The 14307-nt window shown below is 36.2% G+C and overlaps 1 protein-coding gene across 4 annotated transcripts in view; it reads right to left on the bottom strand.

Annotated features, from left to right (window-relative positions):
* Nucleotides 1-14307, bottom strand: part of Akt (AKT serine/threonine protein kinase) — a 203629-nt gene that overhangs the window by 91393 nt on the left and 97929 nt on the right. For all 4 annotated transcript variants that reach the window (XM_081771806.1, XM_081771804.1, XM_081771808.1 and 1 more), the window contains exon 3: nt 11862-11985. In XM_081771806.1, coding sequence (XP_081627932.1) covers nt 11862-11934 — 73 coding nt within the window. In that variant the 5' untranslated portion in view covers nt 11935-11985. The remainder of the gene's footprint in view (nt 1-11861; nt 11986-14307) is intronic.

Here is a 14307-nt window from a genome sequence, read left to right as displayed (position 1 = left end):
TTGCATCTGCCCAGGCATTTTACAAACTGCAAACTATCTCGATCCCAAGTAATGCAATTAGCCATTTTCTCCAGTCACCAACAGTCACTTTACCAATCACTTGCCACCTTTTTGAGAGTTTCACCACGATCTAGTTGTTTAATAGCTGTACGCTTTTCTTCTCATGATAAAATACGTTTTCTTTTTGCAATCATTCCCACAAGTAGTCAAGAGAACCAGGAGAAACACCCATCGCCGCTTACACTGCTCTGTTAGACAAAATACGCCTTTCGTGATTTCGGCTCAAAAACTGATATTCGAGACGTGCAACAATTAAAGTTCGCTGGCTTAAATATGGCAGCGTCGGGAGGGGATCGTTATCTTTACGCTAGCTTCATTTTCCCTTTGTTGCTGACACAAAAGCCTGTAGACTACTATTATTGTAACTAGACTAGTTTTTAAAATATTTTTTGTTTGGTTTAAGCTCGGATAATCGGTACTCTACTGTATTCTGAAATATAGTGCATTTAAATGATTGCAAATAGGTGTACCAATATATACTTAACGTAGTAAGTAGCAGTCATATTTTTACATGAGTTATACTACAAAATAAAACCGAATTGAGGGAAAATATAACGAACGTTTGTTATGTTGTATATTTTCTTTTCCTTTTTTCCTTGCAATTTATCGCCAAGATAAGGCCGCAGTTTCTGACTAACATGGCTGCCATTTTGGTATCACTATCTTTTGAGTGGCTCAGAAGTATTCAATGTCTTCACACTACAGGTTCACATGAGCGGCAATACGAGAGACTCACAAGATCTATTGCACTTACTATTACTAAAGCGCTCTCTCATATCTGTCATTTTCAATCATTCTTATAAGGTATTTCTTCCTCTCCTCCTTCCTGTGTTGCGTGGTTGAATTTGGATTTAAACGGCATCGGAAGTGTAATTGTTCATCTCAGTGATCCTGAAACTATGGATTCGACACTAATATTGGTCATTTTTGATCATTTTTATATATCTACCCTCTCCTCCCCTCCTCACGTCGCGGGGCTGAATTTGGATGTAAATGGGATCGGAGGTGTCACTGTTCAACTCAGCGACCCCGAAAACTATGAATTCAACACTAAGATTGGTTATTTTCGATCATTTTTATAATAGGAAGTTCATAAAATAAGTTTCGTTTTGACCTTTCTCCGTAGAACGCTACGATTGCAGTTCCGCTCATGCGCACTAGTTACTCTGATCCAAGCAGAACGAAATAACGCTGTTTTGAGATCGCTCTGTGTTGGGTATCATTTGTTGTGATTGTTTATAATGACAGCGCTGACCAAAAATCCCACCGCTTGTGAAATTAGATCTGTGATTCATTTTCTGGGTTTCAATAGGGAGAAGATGGGTCCGATAATTTAAAGAAGGGAGTCCTCCATCTGTGGCTTCTGATGAACTGGTGAGTGCAGTCGAAGAAAGGATTAAAAACAACTGTAGGTTTACGATTAATGCTCTTAGTCTTGAATTTCCACAAATTTCACGAGCAGTACTTTACGAGAATGTTCTTGAAAAACTGGGTTTTCGTAAACTTTGCGCATGTTGGATGTCTAAACTTCTTACTGAAGAACGCAAACAAACAATGGATGGGCAGCGCACTTGATTTTCTAACACGTTATCATCATGATGATAAGATTTTATCGCAGATAGTCACGGGGGATTAAACTTGGGTTGCTTATGACACCCCTGAAACGAAACGGCAATCCATGGAATGGAGGCACACTTCGTCCCCAATAAAGCTTAAACTATATAATTCTCGACACCCCGAAAAAGTCATGTACACAGTGTTTTAGGACAGACAAGGCATTTTACTGATTGAATTTTTACCACGAGGCGAAACAACCAATAAAAATGTTTACTGCGAGACACTTAAGAAACTGCGCCGCGCAATACAGAACAAGCGCAGAGCAATGCTCTCAAAAGGTGTGGTTTTCATTCATGACAACACCCGACCACACATTGCGAATGTGACCAAACAACTCCTTGAAAGCTTGGCTGGGACGTTTTTGGCCATCCTCCGTTCAGTCCCGATCTCGCTCCCAGCGACTTCCATCTCTTTCTGCATCTGAAGTCTTTTTTTGGTGGTAAGCACTTCAACAGTTAAAGGAGTTAAAAGAACATGTTGCCATATAGTTGACAACACAGGCGGCAACATTCTATGACGCAGGAATACATAAACTTACCAAGTTATGAAAAATGCCTGGAAAATTACGGGAGCTATGTGGAAAAGTAGTGTAAGTATTACTGATTTTTGTACATTGCTTTCTTTATCTATACTCGATTTCTTTTATTATTATTATTATTATTTATTTATTTATTTATTTATTACCAAATGGAACTTACTTTCCGAAAGAACTTCGTATATCTCCTCTCCCCTCAAGTTGCAGGGCTCATTCTGGATTTAAATAAAATTTGGAAGTGTTACTGTTCATCTCAGCGACCCCCGGAAACTAGAGATTCGACACCAATATTGAACATTTTCCATCAGTTTTAAATGTCTCTCCCCCTCCCCTAAGTTGCACCGTCAAAGTAATATGATAAAATCCATCCCAGGTCCGAACCTTAACTATATTGAAAATTTGATTGGGAAAGATCGATAGGGTGGTTCAAGAGTTATTAACTCACAAGTATAGTCACTTTCATTTTTATATATTCCTCCCTCCTTCCCCTCCCCTACGTTGCTCCGTCAAAGTGAAACGATAAAAATCATCCTAGGGCCAAACCTCATCTATGTTGAATATTTGATTGAGATCGGTCGGGTGGTTCAAGAGATTGAGAGTCACAGTCATTTTCAATTTTATAATATAGATTTTTTTGAATGAAGTCGAGTCTCCTTCAACACATAGCTATTAGAGGGAGAATCCTACACTAGAAAGTAGGAATTGAACCGCAGAGAACTCAGCTGCATATTATACATAATTGTAAAATTTTGCTGCAGCATAAAAATAGTGTAATATTTATCGATTTTTAAAATTTAGAGAGTCAAGATAGAATGCTAATTAAATAACTTCAACAAATAATATTGATGATACAATGTTTTCTCTCTCACTATTTTCTCCCTCTAGGGTAATGATAATTCCATCTACTGATATCCATAATGAATGCCAAATTATCTGTTTTTGACCAACACACTATCCGATTTTTTATAAATTCTAGCACGGAACTTATTTATTACCTTAAATACTGAAATTTAGGCGTCAGACAATTTAATTATCTTTAAATATGTTTTCTTGTAAGATAGCTGTCAACTCATTTAGTTATGATGAACACCAACGTGAAGAATTTTCAACACAAACAAAGAGATAAGATATAAACAAATCAATCTCATTTATCATAAATTATAGCAGCCTCTCACTTATTTACTTAAAGAGTACTGCAGTATTAATGGCATACAACAAATTTTATGGCACTCCTCTTAGCTCGCCAGCCTTCAGGGAAGAAACGTTGCAGGTTCGATGCTAGGCTATGTAAGCTTGTGATGCACAACCTCGTATATAAGTTCCCTCATCATTTCACCAATTACTTCATTAGCATTCACTTCCATCAGCCGTTTCCTTTAGTTTATAAGGCATAAGAAGAGAGGTACTAAGACTGAGACGAACATTTATGAGTCAAGCCCCTTTAACTCGCTTGACTGCGAGAATAAGTCAAGCAGTTAAGAGGATTGAAAATACCATCATCATATTAGAATTTCGATGTATAGTACAGTTGGCCAAAGTAAATGTAATATATGTACGTAATCCAAATACTAGAAAGTAGGAATCCACATAACATATATTATTTTCTTTTGCCGAAAACTTTTTAGAGCAATTTGCTATAACACGCGATAAGCACATAAGCAGCATATGGACGGTTACAAGTAATTCCGTTTGATACAGTCTAACCATCTATACACAGACTAACTGCTCTAAATCATGAAATCATATTTTTCTTTTCAAAAATTACTTCGGATACTTTCTGTTTAAATAACCGTTCCTTATTTGTCCTTACAAACTGAAGAAAAAAGCTCACTCATGACACTGACAACAAAATTTACAAGTTCAGAGCTCTAAATTAAACAAAATACCTTACATTTCTAGAGTGATACTTAGTGCACCACCCCATAAACCAGTGAGTGATTGCTAACTGGTGCGTTGCCAGTCCTATTGTATGTGTCGCCAAATTTAAGAATTTAAAAATCGTTAAACATTCAATAACAATCTAGAGACAGACTGTACCAGTTAACTCACCCAACGGCAGCAATAATTCTCATTACTGCATAGTTACTACTTTATAAATACTTGTAGGCTTATAATAATAATAATAATAACAAACCAAGTTTTGTCGCGATGTTGTAAGTGTTCAGTAAAGTGTGACGTCAGTCAAAGGAGGTTGCTACTACTTTACCTGAAATATATTACTAAATAAAACATCGTATACTGGTCTGCCTGTGGATGGGAGTATAGGGTTTAGGCTATATAGCAAGAGCATTTGGCGCCTATTTTTAAATACAGGTTTTTAAACTCTATAATATACTGTATATAAATTTTAATTAATTTTGTGCAGCGGAACAGATTACACACAGAAAAATCACGCAAACCATCATTAAGAGCACGAAAATTAGGAATTTGCAACAAGCAATTTTACTGCTTTATGGCCACTCCAACTATAGATATTTTTTAAGTTTCCAGTCCACATCGCTAATATATTGATTACAATTATCTTTAGCTTATTCTCACACGAAAATATACTAGACAATTACCCATTAAAAAAATTTACTGTAAATATGTATTTACTGATGTTCACATAGTTTAAGGAGCTTTAGAAGATAAATTAATACTGTTACAAATGACTTACCTTTGAGATACCTACTCATTACACATGAAAGGTACTAATAACTATTACTGTACGTCTTTCTATTTAATTATGATGTACACAGTTTTAAACAGTTTCAGAAATGCACATACGTTAATTTACACTAAGCATTACATTTATAATTTTATTGAGTAATAGTGATGTAACAATTTTTAACTATGTTTAATAAGTAATCTTATATACACTAAATAAAGTTGAATGTCCACTGTACAAATTCGTACGATTGACTTTGCATACTTAAAGGTAACTGTACGAAGGAGACTAAATCATTTAAAAATATTGTGTATGTGTACCCTAACCGTCTTCAATGAGTTTGGAAAAATGAAATGAAATCTTTGAGTTTTACGTCCCACGGTTATGTCGGTTAAGCTAAAGGAGACGGTGATAATGAGAAATGAGTGAAATGGTGGAATGAAGAAAGTGGAAGGAAAAGGGAGAACCCCGAGAAAACCCACGCACACTGTGTCTGTCCACCACAAAGTTCATTTGGTGGGGGCTGGGATCGAACCCGGGACCCCAAGCACCAGAGGTGAACGCTCTACCACTGAGCCACCGCGGACCCTCAATGAGTTTGGAAACTAAAGTAAATGTATCATACTTCTTTTAAGTTCCTTTGCTTTAAATATTAACCAATTAGCTTGGATCCCAAGCAACGCCAATTTCATAAACTTTCTTTCCGTGCAAATGACGGGCTAACTAGTTTCATTGTACCGTAATGGAACTATCCCGCGATGAAATATTCAAATTATTATTACTAGTTGGTCTGTAATTTGTTTCCTATTTATTTATTTATTTATTTATTCGAAAGCTGAAATACTGAAAGAATAATTTATTTAAACATTACATTGATAAATATAATCATAAATACGAGTTTAAGAACATATAAAATAATGATAACTTATGACTCTTTTTTCCAAATACAAAAAAAGTAATGAATAAAAATATGCATATGTTCCAAATTTACGGTGTGGAGAATAACTTATATGGCAAACGCTAACAGAAAATTAGAAATAGTTATTAAGTGATAGAACACGCGCTATATAACGTGAATGTGATGGAAAATGACAACTCAGCAGTTATCTTTCTAAAGAACAACATATCTATTTACATTCAGTTTATTGGTTGCTGTTTCAATAAAATCTGACTTCTGATCATCTGAATTATGACCTTTGTCTAAAGTGTTGTTGTAACACTGACAAGTACACAACATAACTTGGGAAACTTGATTAGATGGAAAAGGTCATTTACACAGATTAGAAATATTAATAACCCAAGTAATCTCGTTCGTAGAGTATTATAACTTACGGACAAGAATTATGAAAAGCGATCACTCTGATTTTAGGTTATGTCATTTCGGTTAATCATACCAACAAGTAATTTGGGCGAGAGCTTAATTTCTTTATAACCAATCAGTCCAGCTGCAACGTTATTTTTGTTCCGTTCCTGGAAAGAGTTTGCAAAATAATATTACGAAGGGAAGAAATAATACTGAAAGAACTGAACTACACTGACTTTCACTAACCGGAAAAACCGTCGTTTGTATAGTCAATACCAAAAGACTTTCTGTTTTTAAAATCTACAGTTAATATTTTCTTTCTCTCTAATCAATTTTCTATTGCTTACGTTCGCCAAGTTTTGTTGCAACAGCCGATTAAAAAATAAACGTTACTGAACAGTATCAACGCTTTCTAGAGTTATTCTTAAATAGGTTTTCGTACTTTTAAAAAAATCCGGAAAAAACAAATTAACGTAGAAATTAAAATATATATATATATATATTAACAATTTAACCCCATTATATTTTACAAAGAAAAAGTTTTTGAACTGTGTTCTAGTGTATACAGAATCCGCAAAAGTTATATGATAAGTGTCCCGATGAAACTCACTATCAGAATAATTTGATCATAGAAATGGAAATAGATTGTTGTACTATATCTATTCTTACTATTTTTATTATATGCTTAGCGATTTTATACGGAGACGGAACACACTGCATAGCTATAAATTTCCTTTCCGCGTGCATATTAATTTTCATTGAATATATATATATATATATATATATATATATATATATATATATATATATATATATATATATATATATATATATATATATATATATATATATATATATATATATATATATATATATATATATTCTTCGAAGTCGTGTTCTAGGCCCACTTACCGTCACTGAAGCTGGTTGACACTGGATAAAGTTACTTTGTTGCTTTATCCTACTGATTAAAATGTATTAAACGAAACAAAATCCTGCGAGTTAGAGTGAAGAGTTTGGAGAATCATGACGTACCTCATATATATACGCCTATACTTCGACTTCGCATATATACTTCGACTTCGTACTGTGTTAAGAAGCTAGATGCTTTACAGACGCCCTTCACAAAATGTTCTGAAAGTTAGTCACTGATAACAGATAAGTATTTAAAAAATGGGGGGGGGGAGTAATATTGAAAGATAACCGGGTGGACCCGACGTGGTGAATTACTCCAGAAGATTAGTGTAGAAGTGTAGAAACAATTATTACACCTTATTTCCAGAAATAAGCTGCTGACCAACATAAATTACAAGTAACCATATGGCAAAATTTGTGAACATCTGTTTCATTCGTCTAATCTTTCACGATAAATCACTGGCATTGAAAACTGTCGAAGAATAGCAACATCATAACTTCCCTCCCCAACAAAGCGAAATTCCTTCTAACAAAGTTGGAGAAAGAATTTAGCTTAACAATGACTAAATCTAGAATGGAAATACAACTACAGGCGCCAATTATGCCAACTTGTAAATAAAATTATGGGAGAAAGTGAAACCAGGAAGGCGAGATATGTAGCTAGAAGTGTGACTCCCACAAGAGATTCCATATTATGGTTTTAATATAGCAAAAAAGGTAACCAGCCATGTGCACAGCCACGTGTGCTCTATTTAGTTTACTCATCCAATCTTACACCATCTAACTTACTATTTTCCTTCACTGTCATCATTTTCTGACGACCACTTTACAGATCAACCTCATCATTCACAGGCACAGTAAATTATTACGTGCTTCATTATCAAAGGCAAAGTGGTTACACAGAAATGGTCTACATACAGTCTATGTCAAGAATTACTAGGCTAAGAATATCTGTAGGTAAATCAAGGCGATTATTTACAACTAGAGATTAAAAAGCCTGCTTTCTTGAGGAGGAGTTTTCTTAAAGCTTGCTTTAAAAAAAAAAAAAAGAAGAAGAAGAAAAGAAAAGCTGAAATTTTCGTTTTTTTTTTTTTTGACATTTTATGACTTTCTCGTTAAGTCCCCTTTTCTTTTTTTGTAGTGTATGCTGCAATTATGAAAATGTGTTTAAAACATTCTGTATTTGCGATCCCAGGATCAGTCGTGTCTGGTTGTCTTGACGGATTTCAAACTGTTATTGAAGCTATTTCCAGGAAGTGTATGTTATGCAACCACAATACCTCCAATGTCGTTTTGGTTGCTTAACTACCTCATCAAATTTCTGAAAGTTTTACGTCTTGGTATGTTTTCTGGTTCCCTAAATGCAATCTGGCGAGCAGGATAAATCACCATGGATCAAGAAATAATATATAATACAACATTAAAAGGTAAAAACGGCTATTTTGGCTATGATGTTAGTTGAAAATTATTATTCATAGAATTCATTTTTTCTTTACTGTTGTATCGTGTTACAATTTTTGAAGTCCGAAATTTTTGGATAACGTTTTAGATTTTCTCTCTCGAATTTAAGGGCTCCAATGAAGTTTTAATTTATTCATAAACTTTAAATGAATTTTGTTCCACGAAATCTACTACATTTTCTGAATAGTTATTGTTAACACTATTAAACATTTTAGTAGAACATTTTTGTCGCTGAAGGTTAATTTAATAGCTTTATAAACAATGCTTTGGCATTGTTTCTTCCAGATATGTTTTTGGGGGGCACTGCCCCCCCCTCCCGAAGGTCTGAGAGTGCCCCCCCGGAGAAGACCAAAATAATACCTCTATAGTATAATAAATAGAATAGTACCGTGTGAAAATACTACGTGGCCCTCCGTATACTAAGTGTGCCCCCGGGAATATTTAGTACAGGGCGGTCGGTGGTCCGGAAGTGGGCGTACCCCTAAGTGGTGTTTTCTGTCGGTTTTAGGTTTTACCCAGATTTGTTTGGTAACATTGCTTGGCATTGGGGGTTTCATAAAGTAACAAGTAAGAAACACTCGATATCACACAACGCAGGAATTACGAGCAGCTGTGGAACACGCCTTCACCCTCGCGACTCCGAAGTATCTCCGCAAAACATCTACAAGAATTTGGAACAAAATTCAGCTGTGTTACGACATGAATGGTGATCATACCGATGTTTATGACTCTTAAGACTTCAAAGTAACTGTGTATAGACATTCTACCATAACTAACACTATTCAGTTGAAACTAAAGGGGGTACGCCCACTTCCGGACCACCCTGTATGCTAACAATGCTTAAAGGGAATTCGAAGCGCCGCCTTCAAATGCCAAAACTCCGTCCTTAAGTAGGCGGCTATTTAAAGCGTTCGCAAAGGGTTTCTATTGCTCATGCGTACGATTGGAATAAGCTGACCATGTACACCCTGTTTCAAAAAGAATATACGTATTACGAAGAATTATTTTGTCCAAACTATCGATCGCTGCGCCTCGGCTCGGCTATTGGAAAACGAATACATACTCTAGTCTATATTAATAGCCTCTAGATGTCAGTTGTCTTCTGTTTTGCTTAGTATCCGTCATATGTTTAAAATGGCTACTCCGCAGCAGAAATCATTTTGTGTTCTCGAGTTTGCGAAGTGCAATTCCGTGATTACAGTGCAAAGACGTTTCAGGTTGAGGTACCAAATTGATCCTCCGAATGGGTGGAACATTCGCAGATTGTATCGACAGTTTGTAGATACAGGATGTGTATTCTCTATTCCATGAATACATGTGCAGTTTGTATATAAAGGATGCCGCCTTCTATGTGTGGGGGCTTGTGCCATAAATAAGTCATCGTCCGCGAGAACTTGTGGAAAACACCCTCGATAACTAAATGGCCAACCAGAACCCTCATTTCCTGCATTTGACAACCGCTCGTCAGGTCCACGTGGAGTGCTTAGTTGCCACAGTTCGAACCGCTGTCCTTTCAGTCAGTGTTTAGAAGATTGCTGTTCAACATATATAGTTTTCTTATATATATACTCTATATTATATTCGATTGTAACAAGATGTGGAGACCCTGGGAGCAAAATTCAGCGAATGAACTTGTAAATAACATGCAGCAAGGTGATCAGACATTGCAACCCCGCACATGCGGTCAAAAGAGGGTTGGAGGGAGGAAGGGATACTGTTGTAAAATCCAGCAGGGGAAGTTCAAACAATTTGCCGAACTGCACATCTATTGATGGAATACACAATATGTAAAGGAAAGAGTCCAGGCCGCCCTCGTGTTCCTGAAGAAAATGTTGCACGAATTCAAACTGCTTTATAACGTAGTCCTTCAAAATGAACTCGTCGTGCCAGTCAGGAGTTACAAGTGCCGACAACAACAATTTGGCGTGTTTTGAGACGTCGGTTGGTTATGAAGCCGTACAAGTTACAGCTGTTACAAGCTCTGCGTCCTGATGACAAACGCAAACGTGTGACATTTTGTAACGAGATTCTAGATGCTATTGACAATGATAACACTTTTGCACAACGCATCGTGTTCAGTGATGAAGCGACTTTCCGTGTTAGTGGTCAGGTAAACAAACAAAAATGTTCTAATTTGGGACCTACAGAACCCACATGCAGTCACTGAACATGTACGAGATTCGCCCAAAGTCAATGTGTTTTGTGCGATATCCCGACCATCTGTTTACGGCTCATTCTTCTTTAATGGAAACACGGTTAACAGTCAGCAGTATCTCGCTATTACAAAACTGGTTGTTTCTGAGGCTGCACGAAGACAACTTCATTTTCCAACAAGACGGGGCACCCCCTCACAAGAGTCTCCAAGTGCGTGAACATCTGAATGAAACTCTACAGAACCGCTGGATTGGTCGTCAAGGAGCTGGCGACTTAGCATGTCTCAGCTGGCCTCCACGGTCACCGGATTTAGCACCCTGTGACTTCTTCCTGTAGGGTTTCGTTAAAGACAACGTTTATGTACCACCACTCACACAGATCCTGGAAGAGTTGAAGAACCGGATCAGTACTGCCATAACATCACTGACGCAGGACATGCTTGCCCGAGTACGGGAGGTATTGGAGTATTGATGTGATATTGTTCGTGTCGCTGATGGAGGACATATTGAACATCTGTAATTTGAACCTTGAACTGTAATTTGAACTTGAGAGGTTCGTAAATGTGTGTGTAAAATTTCATATTCGTATGTCTTAAAGTTTAATAAATATATGCATTCGAAATACGTATATTCTTTTTGAAACAGGGTGTATTTAAATGTGGATGGCTAATCACAATGAGCTGCAAACGCGAAAGCAATAAAAACCGGAGAAAACGTCGGATGGAGCGTATTTGATGCGTTTCGGAACAAAGATTTCTAAAGGAAGAAAAAAAAGGAAAGACGGATTGCCAGGCAAAGGAATTTTAGCAAGAAACAGCTGCTTGGAAGATGTTTTGTGCAGAGTATTGGAACTCTGCTATTATAGACGTGGCAAAAAAAAAAAAAAAAAAAAAGACCTGAAAACCTGACTGGCTCATAGTATGATTTATAACTAAGCGATGTAAAGTTACAGAGTAGCCCCCAGGTCGCGTTTGCTGCGGGTGGTAACGCATCAAAAACGCATTCTCGAATAGCCATGCGGTTAGAATAAATACCATAAAAGTGGAGAAAATGGAAAAGTCCAACATACTTAGAACATATTGTTGACCATGAAATTATTCTATAAAACTCAGCTGTCTACCTTGACGCTCTTATAATTGATATATTTGAGAAAAGAGCAGATTAACTTACCTCTCTTAAAGAGCCATCCCTCCTTCACTACGTTGGCGGGATGTGTGCTACCTGACCCTGTCGACTCCGACATTATGTCGTCGTGTATCGCCAGGGCCAGTCACACTCAGCTAGCTTCCCAATCCTGGAAGAGAAAGAAAAAAATACTTATGGAAAGCCTGTATAAAATAATATCTTTGTTTTACGTCCCACAATGATGCCCTGTAGGCTAAAGGAGACTGTGATGATGAAAATGAATGAAATGGTGCTATGAAGAAAGTAGGAGAAACCCCATGCACACAACGTCTGTTTACCACAAATCCCATTTCACATTACGAAGCAGGGACGCCACGCACCAGAGGTGAATACTCTACCACTGAGCCACTGTGGCTCACAAGTCTAATATAACAATAAGAACAAACAAACAATTGCATAACCAAACACTAAAAATAAATAAATAGCAATGTCACCTGTACACCACGTGAAGAATTTTTATTGGCATTTTCTCAATTGTTGAAACCGGAAGTAGTAGTATATTTATACCAATTTATACCACTTCCCATTTTAGTAGAGAGATTAAAGTGGAGATGCAATATATTCTTAGAACGCTTAATTGATTACAGAAAACCGCTTCTCCCTATCTGGTACAGTTTTCACTCTATAACGATCAACGTTTAAACCGAGCTCTATCTTTTTTATTCTATGTAGACCAGCGTTTCCCAACCGGTGTGCCGCGAATGGGCCGATGGTGTGCCGCGAAGAAATCGAGACAAAATTATTAATTCTATTACAATCAAATTGCAAGACATTGAGTCTCACATTATATTTATGAGGAAAAATGTATATATGTGTTTCACATTACTATGAACCTCTACTATGAATCTACAATTTTAAGTTTCATACTCTGTTAATATTCTGTACATTTTTAATGTTAGAAAAGTATTTGTTATCGTTGTTATCACCATTATTATCGCAGATTATTGCTTCTTTATTGTTGCAGATTATTTCGGAACTTGAAATTTTAAAATATCATTCAATCCTTTCGACAAAGCAAACATGGATACAAATGACCTACATTTGTGTTTTAAAAGTACAAAAGATTTGTTCCTTTGTTCTTTAATGATGTTCCTTCTTAATGAAAGTTTGGATACAGTTTTCGAAAAAGAAAGCGTATTTTTAAAAGCCTGAGTGCTATACTTCATTGTAATTGTTTTCTATTTTTAAATTAGAATGAAAAATAAGCATAATGATTTACCACGGAGGAAAACAAGTGATCGAGCTTTCTTCTCTGTGAAAAGGATATCAGTAATCACAGGAAAAATTACCACGGTATTATATATTTACAAATAATAATAATAATAATAATAATAATAATAATAATAATAAATATGAGTGTGCCGCGAGAATTCAAGTTACATCTGTAGTGTGCCGCAAGTTGAAAAAGGTTAGGAAACGCTGATGTAGACAAATGTTGAAACCGAAAGTTGTAGGGAATTGCAACCACTTCCGGTTTTAAAGGAGTAAAGGATGGAGACGTAATGTATTTTGGGACGCTTAATCGATTGCAGACAACTGCATCTATCTATCTTTTATAGTTTTTGCTCTACAGCGATAAACGTTAAAACCAGAATTGGTTAATTTCTACCACTTTCGGTTTGAGTATCGGCTCGAAAAACTAACTCGGTTCCTAACTTTTGATCTACATTCTGACCAAATTTGGTGATGATTGATCAAATAGTTCTCGATATCTTCTTGTCTCCCGGATGGAAGATATATATATATATATATATATATATATATATATATATATATATATATATATATATATATATATATATATATATATATATATATCATAAGAAAAGCAATCATTTTACAATACTTTAGAAACTATACAGAGCCTGAACAGCGCTAGAAAAGCTAAATTCGTGTATTTACATTACTTTGTATTTATTCATGAGAACGAAATTTTGTCTTAGTAGGGAAAAAGAAACATCTTTTCTGACGTACGTCTTGTCAAAAATTTTATTTCATCTACAAATTGAGGACAACAGCCCACATTTCTGCTTCTGTCATTGTTCAACAGAAATGGAAGTTGGAAACATCAGTCCTGTACTTTCACACTGTTTTACTACCCGTTCAGCTATTTCGATTTTCTGTTCTATAGTGTATTCTTAAGTATTAACGAAAACTATTTCCGTAATCGAGCCAATTCTGTCTATTATCCATCTAAGAAAAATGGAAACGACTGTCATAATTGCTTACTGAAGATCAAGTGCACGCGTGCCGTAAGATTCTGGGTACTACAAAAAGAGCTGGGGACAAGCTGGCTCAGAGGTAGAGCGCTATCCCTGGTACATGGTATCTGGTTCGATACTCGGTCAAGTAAGTTTGTGACGGACAACATTGTGTACATGGGTTTTCTCAGGATACCCTCGCTTCCTTCCACATTATCACTCCAATTCTT

Source organism: Thermobia domestica, chromosome 9 (assembly GCF_964235325.1).
Source record: "Thermobia domestica chromosome 9, izTheDome1.hap1.1, whole genome shotgun sequence".
NCBI classification, from domain to species: domain Eukaryota; kingdom Metazoa; phylum Arthropoda; class Insecta; order Zygentoma; family Lepismatidae; genus Thermobia; species Thermobia domestica.
Note: the sequence above shows the minus strand (reverse complement) of the source record. Positions and strands in the feature narration are given on the sequence as shown.